The 17,818-nt window shown below is 51.3% G+C and overlaps 1 protein-coding gene across 1 annotated transcript in view; it reads right to left on the bottom strand.

The window, feature by feature from the left end:
• LOC144738218 (uncharacterized) overlaps positions 1 to 17,818 on the bottom strand; it is a 55,986-nt gene that overhangs the window by 25,765 nt on the left and 12,403 nt on the right. The window contains exons 4-8 of the mRNA XM_078621215.1: positions 15,384 to 15,459; positions 14,438 to 14,597; positions 7,997 to 8,171; positions 7,649 to 7,844; positions 5,552 to 5,649 (exon numbers count right to left, since the gene is read on the bottom strand). Of these exons, the coding sequence (XP_078477341.1) occupies positions 5,552 to 5,649; positions 7,649 to 7,844; positions 7,997 to 8,171; positions 14,438 to 14,597; positions 15,384 to 15,459 (705 nt within the window). The remainder of the gene's footprint in view (positions 1 to 5,551; positions 5,650 to 7,648; positions 7,845 to 7,996; positions 8,172 to 14,437; positions 14,598 to 15,383; positions 15,460 to 17,818) is intronic.

Genomic DNA, 17,818 nt, shown 5'->3' with positions numbered 1-17,818 from the left:
TACGGAACACAACAGCCTAGCTCACAGCTAGCTTACACCTAGGTTACGGCACCCCGAATACCCAGACCCCGCTCTTAGAAGAGCGTCGGTTCTGGGCTCTGGGGGCCACGCCGCTGGCTTGCCTGGTCGGTCCTTAAAAGGACAGCGATCCCAGGGAGTTCCAGGGCCGGTCTAGCTGGTCTTCTTTCTTCACTGGTTACAGCTTAACACTAGACCCAGAGCCCTTCGGCTCACCGCCTTAAATAGCCATCTCCCCCCGAGGGGAGGGGCTGTAGGGGATCCCAGCGTACGGCGAGGACGTCGCTGCGAGCACCTGCTCCGCGTACCGACGTAGCCACGCCCATTGTGTTTGTTTGCCACCCGCGGCAAGTCTAAATCAGGCCGTCTACAACGGCTACAACGGCTCTACACTAGTAATGGAAGAACTCCAGGAAGTGGCCCCGAAGCTTGCCATAACATAAGGGACCATGGTCATTTACAGCCAACATCAGTTTACAGTGGACAATTAGAGCCAAGCAGAAACATAACATATAAAAAATGTTTTAAAACATCTCTTTTTTTATTTTTTATGATAGAAAATAGTATTGTCATCAGTATGACATAAGTATACCAAGTTTGCAGTCGATACCATTTTGAGAAGTGGGTAAAAATTGAGTTACAAGATTTGAGGATACAACAACGACAACAACAACAGACAGAGTGAGTTCATAAAAAGCATGTAAGTAAAAAGCTGAATTGCAAAATATCACTGTCCTGGTCAAACGCAAAGTTTGTGGGTAATAATAGCCATTTTCTGTACTTTTGAGGCATAAGCAATTAGAAAAATAACACTTACTACCCAGGGACAAAACATATTTTTATTAGTGTTTTCAATCATGTTTGCTGTCGGCGATAATCAAACTAATTGTTGCGTTCATAATGCAGTGAAATAACTGCGCTACAGCTCCCCACAAAGATAAACTCTTAAATACACATACATCTCATATGTATCATTAACATATTATATAAACAAAACATCCACCATTCATGACGAATTGGAAGTTACCTTATCACAGTGTTAATGCCATGATAGGTGCAATTTATGGCCATGTAAGTGTGGATTCTTTTGTCAGCAGATGATGGGAATGATCCAGATGTCAAGAAATGACTGACAGATGAAAAAGCTGTGCTCCCCTTTGTTTTGCTGGGTTTTAGGAACCCAGCGTTCCACCTATTCATGAATCACTCCTCCGACCTCATCGTTGACGCAGAGCAAATCTATCATAACTGCCCTGCAGCATACCTCACGGGCCTCCTCCACAGAGGACAATATTGACACTACTGATACCAGTCATTGGCGGTTCCGATCACCTCTACATCCTCCAATCTCTTCTCTAGCCAATGCCATGCCTGTTTATCCCCTAATATCTGGACAAAGAGAAGCTGCTTGAGCATGCGGTAACTGGGAATGCAGGATTCATGACCGAACCAATGCAGCCTCGCCTGTCAAAGAGACTCATGATTATATTCTATATTGATATATTAAGGATCTGTAAGCTTAATACAAAATAGTCTGGTTGAATTAAGGATTAATCATAGGCAGACCAGCCTTCATTGTATAAGCCAGTACAGATGGTCATTTAAATAAGTTCATATTTTGCATCCACAGAGTAATATCTGTGGCCAAGAAGAATGACAGGTTTGTTCGTTCGTTTCTAAAAACGCTTGTCCTGGTGATGCTCGCGGTGGCAGCACACAGATTCGGGCGGTCCAGGCCTCCCTTTCCCTGGCGACAGACTCTAGCTCAACCTGGGGAATTCCAAAGCGTTCCCAGGCCAGCGGAGTGACATCGTCCCACCAGCGTGTCCTGGGCCAGCCCCGGGGTCTGGTAAAGTGCCAGGGGAAGTCTATTAGGGGGCATCCTTACAGATATTCTATATTGATATCACACCTAGAGCCAGGCCTGGGGGTTGTGTTCGCCAACAAGCACCTTGTGGCCGGGTGACTTATGTATCCCGGTCGAGCCCAGCCTGAAATGGCTACGTGGCGCCATCCTGTGCGCTCGCCATCCGCAGGACGAAGGGTGAGGGGCGGGTGCGATGCCAGTATGGCAGGGCGAGAGATGGTCTCAGATGGACTTGATGGACACACAGTGTTAAACAGTCTAATGAAAGAATGCTGCTCAACTATTTATTCTCATTTACCACGTTATCCTTCCCTATTATCAGGTTTGCCGCAAAATCCATCCACTTCTGGCTCCTTACTGCCCTCGCTGAACGTTCACGACTGACCTCATACTGCAATATGTATAAAAAAAAACATGTACGATTCTAAAATATCTACATCTACGTACCAGCACTACCGACCTCCTTCTACACAACAGACGCTATACAACAGCTACAACTAAATACATCAAGTATACATCGCCTGGTAAGGACTGAAAAGCATGCACACACGCAATCGCGTTTACATAATTATACATGTACACGCCACCACACACATACTATTCATACCCACTTCAATCACGACAAACAATGACTCCCTCCAACAACTTACATTCTTATATTTCGTTCCTTTGTGGCTATGTCTTCACATTGCTACAACAGAAGATAATTAAAGCAAATGCGATCAGGCGAGGGCAGGAGGCAAGGCCCCGCATGGCTAGGCCCCGCGTTGTAATGTTCCAATCTGGACATCAATTCCATACTCGCTGCTCCTCAATTGATATCCCTACGAGAGGAGCGAGGCTCTACCTGGGTAAACAACAACAACAACAACAACCACCACGATGTGAACTTCTCACCTCGGATCTCAGTGAGCGCGCGCAATGATCGGCAGCTTCCTGGTATCTTGTGACGTCACGCGGAAGCAGGAGATGACATGACGTCACTTGCGGGGTTCATCACACAATCCCCTCCCCCAACGAGCGGCGGTGTAACTGAATAAATTATGTTAATGAGACGATCCCTTGTTGGGTGATTGGAATTGGCTGCTTAAGCAGTTAAGAATTGACTTTCCGCCGAAACTGAAGCCAAAACCGAAAGTGTAACTACACTTTCGGCCAAAACCGAAGCTGAAACCGAAAGTTTAACTACACTTTGGGCCGAAACCAAAGCCGAAACTGAAAATTTAACTAACCTTTCGACCGAGACTGAAACAGAAAGGTATATAACCGAAGTTACCGAACACAAGATTTATGATTTATGTCATGATGCAATGCTACTTTAATTAAAAAGAAATCTAAAACTAATCATTCAGAGCCTGCAGTAAGAGTCACTAAATATCAAATCTTTAGGTGTTACTTACTTAGTAATTATATCCAAACAAACGAATGTTGTAGTTAAGAAACAACAGCTTTCGGCATTCAGCCAGACAGGCTGCCGTCTGTTGACCGGTCGTATATACATTAGCAGACCATGGTTGCGGCTGTAACCTCCTTCCCAAGCTGCTGCTGCTGACGTGTGTGTGTGTTTGCAGCCTATCGCATAGGATTGCCTAGCGCCGACTGACTGGCCGATAGGCTGGTGCCGGTCGGTTTGTGTGTGGGTCGAACCCACGGCGCTCTCGCCGGCGCTCTCCTCTTCCTCACGGGCGGCTGGTCAGGCTCTTTCTCCTGCTGGATGAGCTGAGTCGGCACAACGCTTGTCCGCTGGCAGCTGACACCCTTGCTCGGTGGCACTCGGTGGCGCTGCTGCGTGCTCTCTCTCCTGCTCCGTGCTCTCTGGCGGCGCACGATTATGTGTGCAGCTGGTTCTCTGCTATGCTAGCTTGGACAATGCTTGGCGCCTTCCGCCCTTTGTCGAGGTTGATTGCTTGACGTTGCTCGTCAGTTCAACTCGAGCTGCAGCTGCTCGTGGGAGCTGGGACTCACTCTCAAAACTTGTAAATTGTATTCGCACCCTCTTAAACAACTGTGAAAGCTTAGTACAATACAACTTATCGCAATCCTTGACTTTGCAAGCGACTCAAAACATCAGGATACATGTAGAATAAAACTTTCAGCGATATTCTGTCGGTCACTGCCGAACTCAGCTCTTAACAACACACCATCCCTTCTCTCTGCGAGACACGACACCCATGGTTGATCTCGAAGCCATGCCCCGGAGTCTGCTCGCTGGTCGTAGCTCTTCTGTCCCTTGCAGTAGCATTTGCAGTAGCTGGCTGGAGTCTTCTGTCACTGGCTGGAGTAACGATGTATGGGCCGTGTCTCTGTTTTTACGTGAAAAATCTCTCCCCTCGGCTCGCCTTCTCACAAATTGACTGGAACTTCCTTTGATTTCGCTCTCAGCTTGTGAGAACAGCTGTACGTATGTCTGTGTGTGTGTGTGTGTTCTGATTTATTAAGCAATCTGTTAAGTCTCACCCTGGCCTGGTTCCTGTCCCCCACCTCAAGCCATCTTTTCATCCGTGGAAAAATAGATGCCCCAAATTGCTACCTCGATTTATGATTTTGCAATAAACTCTCTGGAGGGAGGGTGTTCTCCCTGTGAGTTCCATTCCCCTGCTCCCCAGTCTTCCCTCGCAGGGGTGTTACATTTGTCTCTCTCTTTGTGATTTTATTGCTACCACATGCTGCTGGGAGACAAAGGCGGTTGGGAGGCTCTCTCTCTATGGAATACATTTTATCTTGGTCCTGTGTGGTGGGGCTATTTCGCTTCATTCCTCCTGGATGACCCTTGGTCTAATACTTCATAATTATTATTTGGTTTATGTTTATTCAAGATTTGTGATTTATCATTGTTAGTACCACGTATATTCCTAGGGTTTTATTAACCTTTGTTGTCTGTATACAGGGATTGTGCTGTTTTACTCGAGTTATATTTTAATGTCCTGAGGTTAGATGTAACTAAGTTTTCACTTATGTTTTCTTGACTGCTGGAATTCATATTCCTTGGTTTTTGGTAAGGTCACGTAGATAACAAGCTACAACAAGAGACAATATGTGAGGTGAAGGGGAGTAAAATAAGGTAATTAATAAATCAAGGCCACCAATGTGACTGCAGTCTGGTTTTTAATCTGGGTGAGTGTGTTGGCAGATTACGATATCGACTTAATCTTTGTCGCTAAGATCTGAACTTTTAACCGTTGTATTAAGGGAAACGAAAAATGAAAAAAAATATCGTGGCGCCTACTGTCTGTATTGCTTTGAGGGGGCCTTTTGAAGTTCTGTTGAGTTTTCCAGAATTTCATTAGCTAAACCCCCTCCCCCTTCTCTTTTGTTTTTGTTTTTTTAATTACCTTTCATGCCTTATCTCCGTTGCTTGTTCGGTGTGAAAGGCATCTGCTGTGAGGGAGCGGGTTGTCCCTCACCCTTTCATGTCCCATGCTCGCCCAGATCAATTATTAAAAAAATTGGAACAAATATTCTGAATATTAATTTTTGAAAAAAGGCCTATATATACAACAGAAGCCCGCACCTCGCTATGGGTCACACGACATCTCTGTGCTTACGAAGAGATGGCACACGTTGCGTGGAATCGTGGTGGCGTCGAGAGGGCTGCCACGGCCCCCAACCAGACATGCGCCGCCGGAGGAGAACGAGGGAGAGATGGTGGCGGCCCTGCGGCAGTACCCGAGGATCCCGCGGGAAGCAGAGCGCCGACCCCGGCGCTGGGCACCTCGCGAGGCAGGAGATCATCCTCGGGTAACCAACGAAGTCATCTGCCATCACTGCGGTCGGGAGGGACACATTGCCCACGGATGCCGCAGCAGGATGAGTGCACCGGGGACGACCAGCCCGGATAGTCAGCCTCAGTCCACGGTTGTTACGACTCAGGCGAATGTTGATACCTTGGACACCCGGCCGGAACCACCCAACCCAGGTTCACCCCATCACGCATCTCATTCTTCGGGGGCGGTGGCTAAGATTCTTGCTGAGGGTCCGGGCCTGTGGCCGGACACGGTTAATAAGTGGCATCGGTTGGCCAGAAGGGTGGTGGCGGCCACGGCTGGGACATCCGTGTTGGTAGGCTCGGTGGCAGGGGTTAGCGTCAGCCAGCATTATATCCCTGCGTGTCTTTGACTTGTTACTGGAGGGACAGTGTTGTCTCGCACCGTGCAGGCCAGGTACATAGCCGCAAATGGGGGAAGTATGGGGATAATGGGCCAAGTGGTAGTGCCGGTCCACATTGGGGAGCTGGAGGTACGTGCTCCGGTACTGGTCTCCAGTGTGCTCACGGTTCCCTGCTTGCTGGGCACGGACCTGTTGAGTCACATCACCCTTCGCATTCTGACGGACGAAGGCTGCGTCGAAACCCTGTCGGGGGGTCGCTTGTATTTCTTGCGTCCAGGCGGGGAACCAAAGCAGCGTCCACGAGTTCAGGCGCTGGTCAGGACTATGGTTTCAATCCCGCCTGGTGCGCAGGCCTTGGTGCCGCTCCGATATTGCACCCCGCTCGTCACCTCCCAGTTGGATGCACCGCTCATTGTCTCTGCAGTACCGTCGGTGGTGGGTCGCCATTGCCTAGCAGCAGCTGACACACTCGTGCGCAGGAATCAGCCACTGTTCATGCAGGTCCTCAACACGGCTGATACATCCATTACAATTCAGGAAGGGACCTTGTTTGCAAATGTCAGTCCCATGCATTCGAACTCTCAGGCGAACAATATGCAATTGGACAGCCCATCGGTCGGCGCAGATGACATGTCATGGATAGACGCGCTCCTGGCACAGAACAGCGATCTGTCAGCAAGGAAATTGGAAGAGCTCTGGACTTTGTTGAGAGACTTTGCAGACGTGTTCAGTCAGGGTCCCTATGATGTTGGTCACACGACGCTGATAGAGCACCACATTGATACGGGCGATGTGCCACCCATTCAGCAAAATGCCTGCAGGATGGGTTCTAGCGAGAAGGAACATGTGCGGCGGCCAGTGCAGGAGATGATGGAGTCAGACATCATATCGCCATCTACGAGTCCGTGGGGGGCGTCGGTTGTATTGGTTAAGATATCGGATGGGTCTTTGAGTTTTTGCGTAGACTTCAAAGTTACCTTGGTGGACGCCTACTCGCTTCCGCGCATAGACGACTCATTGGATGCACTCGCAGGAGCAAAACATTTCTCCACACTGGACCTTTTGGCGGGATTCTGGCAGCTACCACTAGATGCCGAATCCAGACTGAAAACAGCTTTCAGAACAGCTCAAGGTCTCTTTCATTTCAACTGTTTGCCGATGGGTTTACAGACGGCTCCCACCACTTTCCAGCGATTGATGGAGCAGGTACTTGCGGGATTGCAGTGGGAGTCGTACCTCATCTATCTCGATGATGTGATCATGTTCACTCGCACATTCCAGGAGCACTTAACCCGGTTGCGACAGGTGTTTTGGAAAATTTGCGATGCCAAGCTCAAGTTAAAACACTCCAAGTGCCATCTGGTTCGCTCCTCCGTTAAATACTTGGGTCATGTCGTTAATGCGTCGGGGGTCGCGACAGATCCCGACAAAACGGCGTGCGTCCGTCATTGCCCAACACCCACATCCGTGCCTGAAGTCCGTAGATTTGTGGGGTTTGTATTCTATTACCGCCGATTCATCGAAAACTTTACTACCATCGCTAAGCCCTTGCATGCGCTCACGGCGAAGGAACAGTCATTTCGTTGCAGCCAGGCAGAGACCGACGCGTTCTTGACACTGTGCCAGCGGTTGACAGAAGCGCCGCCCCGAACACACCCCGATTTTTTGATTCCTGCTGGACATGGATGCGAGTGACGTGGGCATCGGGGCCGTTCTCTCCCAGATTCAGGAGGGGAGAGAGGTTGTCATTGTCTATGGAAGTCGCGTCTTGCCACAGGCCAAACAGCGGTATTGCGTTACGCGCCACGAGCTGCTTGCCGTCGTCCACTTTGTTCAGCAGTTTCAGCCCTACCTGTACGGCCACGACTTCACTGTTCGGACGGATCATGTGGCATTGCAGTACTCACTCCGCATTGACCAAGCGACCAGTCAGATGGCCCAATGGTTGGAGCAGCTGCATGAGTACACATATCGAGTGGTGCATCGGAAAGGAATCAGGCATACGAACGCTGATGCTTTGTCCAGACTGGCAGCCCCCGTTAAGTGCGCCTGCGGCGACGGATCCGCACGCTGTAGACCGCCGGCCGCAGCGCAACCCGAGATCGTGGCGCCGGTTTCCGCCGGGGACACGGACCGGGCGAGGCCGCCGGTATCGCTTGATAGCAACTTGGGGCTCATCCTGCGGGAATGGAGGGACCAGCAGCAGGCAGACGCGGCTTTGGCACCGCTTTGCTAGCTGGCGGAGACGGCACGCGCTGACGATCTCCTCACGTCAGTAAAGTTTTTCCTCATGAGGGAAGGCTTGTTGATGCGTTGGGATGCGACTGTGAACCGTAAAGTTCTGGTGGTGCCCTCATCCCTGCGGAGTCAGCCATGCTTCGATGTTCACGTCCGACAGTTGCTCCATCTAGGTAGCTGTAAGACCGAGGCTGCACTACGCCTTCGCTATTTTTGGCCAGGCATGTCCGCCAATATCTGCCGTCGGGTATCGGAGTGCGCGGACTGTGCGCGCTGGAAGCCCCCGCCGGTCGTGCGAACCACTCCCCTGCAGTCCATTAAAGTTTCCCGGGTAAACGAGCTCATGAACCTCGATATCTTGGGCCCCTTCTCCGCCACTCCTCGAGGAAGTAGATACCTACTGGTGGGGATGGAGTACTTTTCACGATGGCCCTTTCCCTGCCCTTTGGCCGACCAGATGGCGGCGTCCATAGCGGATGCCTTTGTAAATGGGTATGTCGCTGACAAGGGGGCTCCGGAGTGGCTGCTGACGGACCAGGGCAGAAATTTTTCCTCCAAGCTCTTGGAGGAGGTGTGACATGTTGGGTGTCAAGAAGGTGCGGATGTCCCCTTACCACCCGCAAACCGGCGGGATGGTCAAGCACCTGCATAGGATGCTGACGTTTATGTTGTGCCAGCAGGTTAATTCGGCACAAACTGATTGGGATCTGTACATTGTGGCGACCCTGGCTGCTTACAGGTTGGCCCCACATGCCTTGGTGGGGTATTCGCCATTCTACTTAATGTACGGTTGGGAACTGGAAGCCCCAGCCCTGGTCAGGTTGGGCGTCCAAGCGAAGGGGAGGTCATTGGCGGTGCCTGCCCCCATGCAGGTGGCATTGGACCGTCTGAAGGAAGCTAGAGCGGCCTCGTTGAGTAACACAAAGCAGAGGCAGGCTGCTAACGAATGCCTGCACGGTACACAGCCTCCGCGGGAGCCATGGCGAGTGGGGGATAGGGCTTGGTTGCACTGCCCTATGGTGCCGGTGGGCACGTCGCCAAAATTCCATCGACCCTGGCAGGGTCCCGTTGAAATCGTGGAGACTCGTCGGGACCAGAGTGTACAAATTCGATGTGGCCGGCGGTTATGGCATGTTCACCCGTCGTGGTTGAAGAAATTTGTATCTCCGTATGATGCGTCATCTCCCATCCCGGAACGGCCTGTATTGGATGTGTCCAACGAACCAGTTGTGTGGCGGCAGGAGAATGCACCTCAGCAGTTTACCCCCGTGTGTCTGCAGGACCGTCGCTTTTGACTCAGGAGAGACTTTCTGGCAGGCTCTCTGGCCGGCCGCAACCTCGTGTGCCGCCCCAAGACACATGGGAGCGGGATGCAGTCGCGCCAGGGGATGACCGCTGTTACGAGGGCGGGCACGCATCGGGGGCAGAACGCTGCCCCGTGCCAACGAGAGGGTGCTCCCAACCCTTGTCCCCTGTTCACCCAGGCCGGGGTGATGGACCGGCGGTGGGAACCCGCTCTCGAGGAAGGACTTTTCATTAAAATTTGTGCGCCGTAGTTGGACTGGATACGTTGTTAAGGGGGGAATCTTGTAATTGTATGTGGGGTATTGTCATGTGCTTGCCGCGTGTTATGTTGGTCATGCTTAGCCGGGACGGCTAATTCTTTATCACGGGGGGGGGGGGCGGGGGGGTGTGATCTAGTGGTTTAACACGCGCCAAGGGGGAAAATTGCACACACGTGCGTGTGAGGTACAGTGGGAGCATATCGGGACACGCGGCTGTTACCAGGGGCCGAAGGGTGAGTCGGAGACGGGCCGCTGGGCAATTAAGGATGTGGGGCTGTGATTGGCTGGTTGTTGTTGTGTGTGGGATGGTGCCTCCAAGTCTGGGAAAGGAGACAGGTGGCAGCGAGGGCTGGGGGCGAGGGGCATGGGGGGGGAGCCAACTAATTAATTGGGAATTAATAAGGACGGGGATAAATAGAAGGGAGTTTTGGAGTTGCGGGGAGTTGGAGGGAAATACCTCAGCCTAGAAAACGTTATGGGACAAAGTGGGGATGACACTGTTGAGGCTGCCCGGCCTCAAATACTGGAATAAATAGTCAACCCCGTGAGTGGATTGCTAAAGTGCTATCTGTTGAGAAAGTACGAAAGACAATCCAGAGTCTGAGACCAGGAAACGCGCCAGTCAGAGATGATCTCCCAAATGATCTGCTGAGGGAGGGTGGTGTTTGTGTGTAGACTGTCCTATACGACATCATAATGACAGTCTGGCCCACTGGATGTCTTCCGCAGGATTGAAAGGATGCCTTGGTGGTCCCTCTCTTTAAGAAGGGGGACCGCACATACTGTAACAACTACAGGACATCTCCCTCCTCAGTGTTCCGGGAAAGGTCCTGCAAGGATCATTCAATATCTCTTTTCCAGACACACTGAGGAGAGGAGTGTGGAGCCCCAATGTGGTTTCTGGCCAGAGCGGTCCTATATAGATGGCTTATTTTCTGTATGTCTGCAACAGCAGAGGTGTAGATAATTCCAACAGGACCGACATCACTGTTTCATTGTCCTAGGCAAGGCCTATCATACCATGGATATTCCTCGGTTCTGTGTTGTTCTTTGTGCTTTCAGAGTCCCTGACTCTCTGCTAATGATCATTAAAGACCTTCATAATGGTGGGCAGGCACGGGTAAAACTATGTGGCCAGGAGTCAGAGCCATTCCCTGTTCACCTTGGGGTGAATCAGGGGTGTCCTCATGTGACTATATTATTCAACATATTTTTCGACCACATAGTTCGAGAACTATTCCATGGCTGTACTGGAGGAAATTCCATCTAGTACAGCTACAATCGGTGGCTCATCAATGCCCAGGTGCATTCGAGGTATGGCTCCCTATTCGTCAACTATATTACGTATTCGTATTATCTGGTTATTGCTGCTCACTCAGAGAAGGAGTTGTAGGGGCTGCTGTTTGACCTGGAGCATGCTACTAAGATGTGGGGCCTTACCATCAGCCCCCCCTCAAATTAAACAACTGCCTGGGTATTTTGTATCAAACACTCCACACCCACAACTCCCCAATGGCGGGGCAGTTGTGGAGAGTGGAGCGGTTTCCATACCTGGACAGTGTGCTTATCACCAGCTCCGAGTTGACAGCAGAGGTCAAACTCTGAATCAGTCGACCGGCATGTTTTTTAAATAAACCACTGTGACGACGATCTGGACTTGTGTCTTGTCTTTATTTATTTCTTCTCCACAGCTGGACAGCTCCGCTCTCTCTCTGACACGGCTGCACTCCGTTCCGCACGGTTGGGTGGTTGCTCGCGCCTGCTCTCTCTCAACCTCTCCCGCTCGCCGCTGACAGGCGGTTCGCTGGGAGGAAGCCTCCGTGACTTTACCGAAAAAACCTAAGAGTAGGAAGCCTCCGGCCCGCCACGTGGCCGCTAGCGTTCCGGAGGTGCGCGACGTGGTCCCGCTCTCTGACTCCACACACTGACCCCGAGCTATCTTCCCCTTCCCCTTATATCCCCTGGCCTACGTCACCAATCCCCGCCTACAGCCACGCCCCCTCATGAACCTTCTAGATGGTTACGTCCGCAGAGCCTTTTGAGCTCCGCCCCTAACTTCGGCTCATCCCTCTGATTGGGTGATGGCCCAAGCGGCGGAGCCTATCCACTGATCGGCGATCGTCAGTGAACTCTCGTATTACATTTTCATAAGCTGCATAACGCTGTGTGGAATCTACCTGGTCTATCACTCCACACAAAGTTGCGGATCGTTTCGTCCACGGTCATGCCCTCCCTTTTCTATGCATGTGAAATGTGGACCCCCTAATGGAACATCTTCGACAGTTATAAACATTTAGACTGGCCTGGGTTGAACCAGGCTGGATTGTGTGAGAAACTCACAAATCCTTAAAAGATCTGGACAGTCGCATCAGTGAGCTCCTTCAGCAGGCAAGGCTGCATTGGTTGGGTCATAGAGCCCGCATGCCCAGTCACCACATGCGGACACAGCTTTTGCTCAGCCGAATGGAGGTGGCTAAATGGGCGCGGCATGGGCTGAAGAGATGGAATGATGTTGTACAAGAGGATGTGGAGCTCAATGGACTTACCAATGACTGTTACCAGCGGTGTCAAGATCGTCCTCTGTGGAGGAGGCTTGTGAAGGACGCTACTGGGCAGTTAGAGGCAGATGCCCTCCAGCAACAATGGAGGGCTGATGAGCGACGCTCACAACAACGAGCGGAGCAGTGGGTGGCAAATTACAGAAAGTTGGCACAGTAGGCATATGTCTGCCATCTCAGTCAGTCAACCCATGCAAAAGGTTCCCTTCTACCCTCACCCGGATGTACAGTGCGCTATACATGTGTAGTGACACAGCACAAACTACTGTCCAGCAGCGGCAACTGTGGTGGACAGTTAGCGCACACGCCATTGAGCATATACATGGGTGGAGGAACTGGGGCAAGGCTCACAGAAGACCTCATCGAGAAGCCCCTGGAACCTGCTGTGGGTTCGAGAAAAAAGGATATAGGCAGCGGAGAGCGAGAACTGTGGGCTACCGGCTCTGGGAGTGGACTCGTCTCGTCGTCGCTGTCATCTTCGCTGCCTTCGTCGCTGCCGCCTTCACTCGATAATTGCGTGACCAGATAGTTATTGGCTGTCTCGGTCGACTCCGTCAGTGTAACGCGGTTAGGGTTGTGTCGAGCCATGCTGGTCACTCAGGCCCATCATCCGACAAGTAACCTTCGTTGCAGAGTGATGTGCAAGCGGCTTCCACCCCCTGTCACCGTGTACGTGGCCACGACAGGGAAAACGATTGGTGGGTAACATTTATCGCATGCGTGACAGCGCCGTTTCCAGGCCCGGGCCTGTCTCAGCTCGACTCGTTGACAACCCTTCGGCAACCGACCCCGAAAATCAAATTTCATGCCAGTGGGCTCTCTGCTTCGTAACGTGCAGAGGGACTTTGGCCCTCTTCCAGTGCGATAATCTGGCCTTGTGAGAGTAGACGGAAGTCCTGGGGAGCAGAAAGATGGGTATCGGGATACCTGAAGTTGAGCTGATGGAGGCTCAGAATGATAAAGGTGCTCTAATGTCTTCTGGGTCCCAGCGCAAGGAGCCATATAGTAGAGACTGGGTATCTCCATATATGTAAAAGGCAAAGTTGTGAATATGTGTCTGTTCAAAATGTTTAGCGTACTTCCCGACATGCAACAAATTGGAAATTTGCCATGTGGGTACTTTCCAGACTATACATCATGCAAAAATTCTAAAAATATACTTTTGGGGGGGGGGGGGGAGCTCAGTAATGCATATATTTTTTGCACAGCAAGTGAGCTGTGACGTCAAATCTGTCACGTGACCCACGCATGTGGAAGCGTAACGCATTGTAGTGTAGTGGTTAGGCGCTGCACTATAAATTCGGCGACCCGAGTTCGATTCCCTCTCACGGCCACCACCGGTGACGATTATTTGAACCGGTCCTGGGCCTCCCCTAGGTCGACTCTGCCTCAAACGAGTAACTGCTGTGGTGTGAACATCGCCACTGGGGGGACAAAGGCGGCCGGGCGTGGTGCTGTCACCCACCCCCTCGTGTACCGTTCCGGCCTTCATAGGTACTTGCTAACAGCACTTGCCCCTACAGTCTGTTAAAGCTATATGGGGGATCTTTGTCTTTGGAGCGGTAGTGTAGTGGTTAGCGCGCCACGCTATGAACCCGGCGACCCGAGTTCGATTCCCGCTTATTTGAACCGGTCCTGGGCCTCCCCTAGGTCAACTCAGCCTCAAACGAGTAACTGCTGTGTTGTGTGAGCCGTGCTGGCCTTCATAGGTGCTTGCTAACAGCACTTGCCCCCTACAGTCTCACATGCTACATCGAGCTGCGAACCAAAATGCCTAGATGGGTGAGGTGAGGCCAGGGGTCAAGTGTGGAGTGTGTCGCGACTCACCTCAGGGTATAGGGAAGCGTAGGATGGCGGTGACGCTGGAAGGCGAAACTCCGCCGTTGCTGGTGCATAGAATGCTAGCTCCTAGCGGCGGTCGCACCGCTGCTGATGCGGCGACCGCTGATTGGAGCGGCCCGAAGTCGAAAGTGACGTCAGTCCCATGATGCATCTGTCTTCCAGCGGAAGCTACCCCACTTTCGGAGGGAGTTTCGAAAATTTGTGCGGGAACCCTGAAAATCGGCGGCGGCCATGGCCGCCACCTGCCACCCCAGTCCCCACGATGGATTTCATCCAAGATGGAAGCCGCGACGTGCAGGAGTTCGGCGAGACAGGAGTGCGCCGCGCACAGCGCTCTCCCCGGTGGTGAAGTCCCGCCGGGTGGCCGGACAGGCAACGTATCGTCCAGCGAGGCTTCCTCGTCTGCAACCGGGGCTGGTATGTCGGCAGCTGTGTCGTTTTCTCCTTCGCCCGGAGCCCTGGTACGTATCTTCCTCTGCGTTTATTACATTAATAACTCACGAACTACAATACAAAAGTGTAACGGCCCCTTTGACCCGATACTCTACGTAGCCGGCTAGCTTGCCTCTTCGGCTATCTCTACGGCTACCCTGCCGGGCCTTGAGTCTTCTCTGAGGTCTTCACTGGTTATAAGCTCAGAGCCTCACTGGTACAGCTCCAGCCTCACCCGAGCCAGGGGTTCGGCTTTGCCCACAGGGCTCTTCTCTTCAGGGCCCCAGGTCGTTCTTTGGTCTTCAGCCGGACGATACTGATTCGAGCCGTTCAGAGCCCTGACTTATATACAGGGTCCCGGCTCACTCCACCCCTGACTACGCCTCCCTTCCAGAACCTCATACCCCAGCCCCCTTCCGGGGGCCTGGGGTCCCAACCGTTGGTCCCAATGCTTCCCCCCCAGGGATTGTCATTGGCCAACTGCCCATCATTATTGTTGAGCCGATCCAGCCTCCCTTCTGCTCTCTACTGGACTGAGTTAGTACTGCCGGCTACAAGTAGTGGCGATCGTGACCAACCCTGCCACTAAAGATGCGTCGTGCCACAAACTGTGTTGTCCGCCGGACGACGCGCATGCATTCATCTCAATCCCTGGAGGCTATATCCGGGGCACACGTCCATGGGAACAATTCCTCAGAGATGCTCCGCCTTTTCTCCCTCAGGGTTCCAGCTACTGAGGTCTGGGGAGCCACCGACCTCGTTGCTGGGTTCGGCGGCGGACAAAATTCGTTGGGTCCTTCCTCTCCGGTTGGGCGGCCTCCTCCTTCGTCACCTGGAAACACCCACGGAGGCCTCCCCAAACCTGGCGGGGGGCCTGGCGATGAGGACGCGCTCGAAAACTGCCCATTTCCATTAACTCTTGCCAGCACGCCGCTATTCACGCACACCATCAATTGGCGGTCTCGCTCGCCGGGCGGACTGGGGGCAGACCAGGCTCTTGTGTTGTGTTGTTGGGGCGCGTCGTTCGAGGTTATTGTCACCCTTACCTTTCACGTTACATTGGGGGCCACGCCTTGCTGTGAAAATAGCTGAGACGAGGAGTTTTTTTTGGGGGGGGGGTTTAACAGCCGGATCGGTTGAAATTTATAAAGGGGGGGGGGTGGGTAGTGTAGAGACACAGATGCCTCTGCGGGTCGCACGACTCAAGGGCACGTGACCTTAAGCGGGGTCTCGATTGGACGAGTAAGGACGTGTGGCCTTGAAACAGTAAGGGGCAGGGCCAGGGCCAAGGGATAAGGGGGGAATGTAAGGGCGATTCGGGGTTCGTTAGCTAATACACACGCACATAGTGAGCAGTCTAAACAAAGTTAGCCACACTTAGTAACAGAACCCAGCGTACAGTAAAGTTATTAATAATAGTGTAATAAAGGACTCTTGCACTGGGTCTGTCTCCGTTGTCCTTTATTGTGGTTCGTACAACTTTGCCCGCACGGCGTCTCGCTCAGAGTCTCCTCCGTCTCCCGCTCGGCAGCCCCACTGCTGCCGTCGCTCCCGCAGACTTGCTGCTGGCTCACAATGCAGCCCCGCTGCTGGCTTTTCACTCGGCCTCTCTGCCTCCAACCTGCAGCCCCACGGCTGCTCTCTATGCAGCCCCGCTGCTGCTCTCCGCTCTCCTCCGTGCCCGGACACCGCTGGCCAACGGTGCCGAGTCCCGACCTGTGGCGATCATGCCACTTTCCACCTCCTGCCCTGCGTGGCCTCCTCCTGTCTTTATTCCCACACTCTCCTCCAGCTCTTCCGGTTCCTGCCCTTAAAAGCACTCCCTCTCCCCCACGTGACCCAACTCCTCCCACCTGTTACGTCATATCCGCGAGGCCGTTTACGCTTGTATTACAATAGCGTTGACTCCAAGAAAGGCGTGTGTGCGCCTCAGTGACATACACTACACTTGTATATATTGTCTTGAAAAAGAATGAAAAAGACAAAACTGTAATTGTATGAAATTATGCTAATTATTGGATATATCCAATTACATGGAATTATTCAAATTAGGCACCGCTTCGTTGTCTAGGGTGTATTACCAATCGTGATAATACAATGATTCTCGCTTTCACGTTCACTGACTATGTTTTAGTGTAATTTTGTCAGGTCTCAGAATTAAGATCTCACTGCAGGATACAGTTCTATAAATTAAGATTATGCATGAACTTAAGGAACCACTCAGACTCTTCTGTGTTAAGCAACTTTAATGTCTAAAAACACTCTAGGATGCGAACACACTTACGATCGAAATTGTCAATACCATACTCCTGAAGATGTCCTACTAATTGATTTGTACAATTAACCCTCAATAGTTAGGTTTGTTAAAACTGAGTAACAGAACAATCAGCTAAGTCCTCAAAGTAGCGCAACCATACACTGTTAGAAAAAGTCCTTAACGTGCAAAAGAAACATGTGCCCAATGGCAAAAGTCTACATCAATGAATTCATTGGTAAGATTATGCAATTAACGAAATGTCCTGAAACAACAGTGTGCGTGCTAGTTGTGTCTATTTGATTCTAAATTGGCTAATGGGGCATCAATTAATTCGTGGGCAAGATTCTATGATCAAAATAAAAAATCTCAACAATAGTATTCCTGTGTGTAGATTCATAACATAGAAGCGTCTAAATGTTCAGTGTGTTATCAATGAATTCATTGGTAAGGTCATGTAGGTATAAACTAAAATAAACACGTTTCGGGCGCAACAAGCGTCCGTCATTAGGTGGGAAAGCCCAATGGCGAAAGTGTACATCAATTCATTCATTGGTAAGATTATGCAATTAACGAAATGTCCTGAAACAATACCTGATGACGGACGCTTGTGTTGCGGCCGAAACGTCGTGCTTTATTTTATTTTACACCTAAATGACTTTACCGAAAGAACCAAGAAGAGTATAGATTCCTGAAGTCACAAAAGCTTAAAATCAAAATTCATTGGTAAGGTTTTGCAATTAAGGAAAACGAATGACTAAAATACTTTTAAACGACCGTATTCATGTAACCCAAGAAACAATGCTTTTCACGATCAGCTAATAGTTAACGCACCACCTTGGGAAGGCAACCCTTTTAGAAACACAAAGATAACTTTTTCGAACAATATTATTAGTACCAATATGCGCGTTGTGTGTGTGGGTGTGTTGTCTTCTTG

This window comes from Lampetra planeri, chromosome 78 (genome assembly GCF_965212315.1).
Source record: "Lampetra planeri chromosome 78, kcLamPlan1.2.h2, whole genome shotgun sequence".
NCBI classification, from domain to species: domain Eukaryota; kingdom Metazoa; phylum Chordata; class Hyperoartia; order Petromyzontiformes; family Petromyzontidae; genus Lampetra; species Lampetra planeri.
The sequence above is the reverse complement of the archived record's forward strand: the minus strand, read 5'-3'. Positions and strand labels throughout refer to the sequence as shown.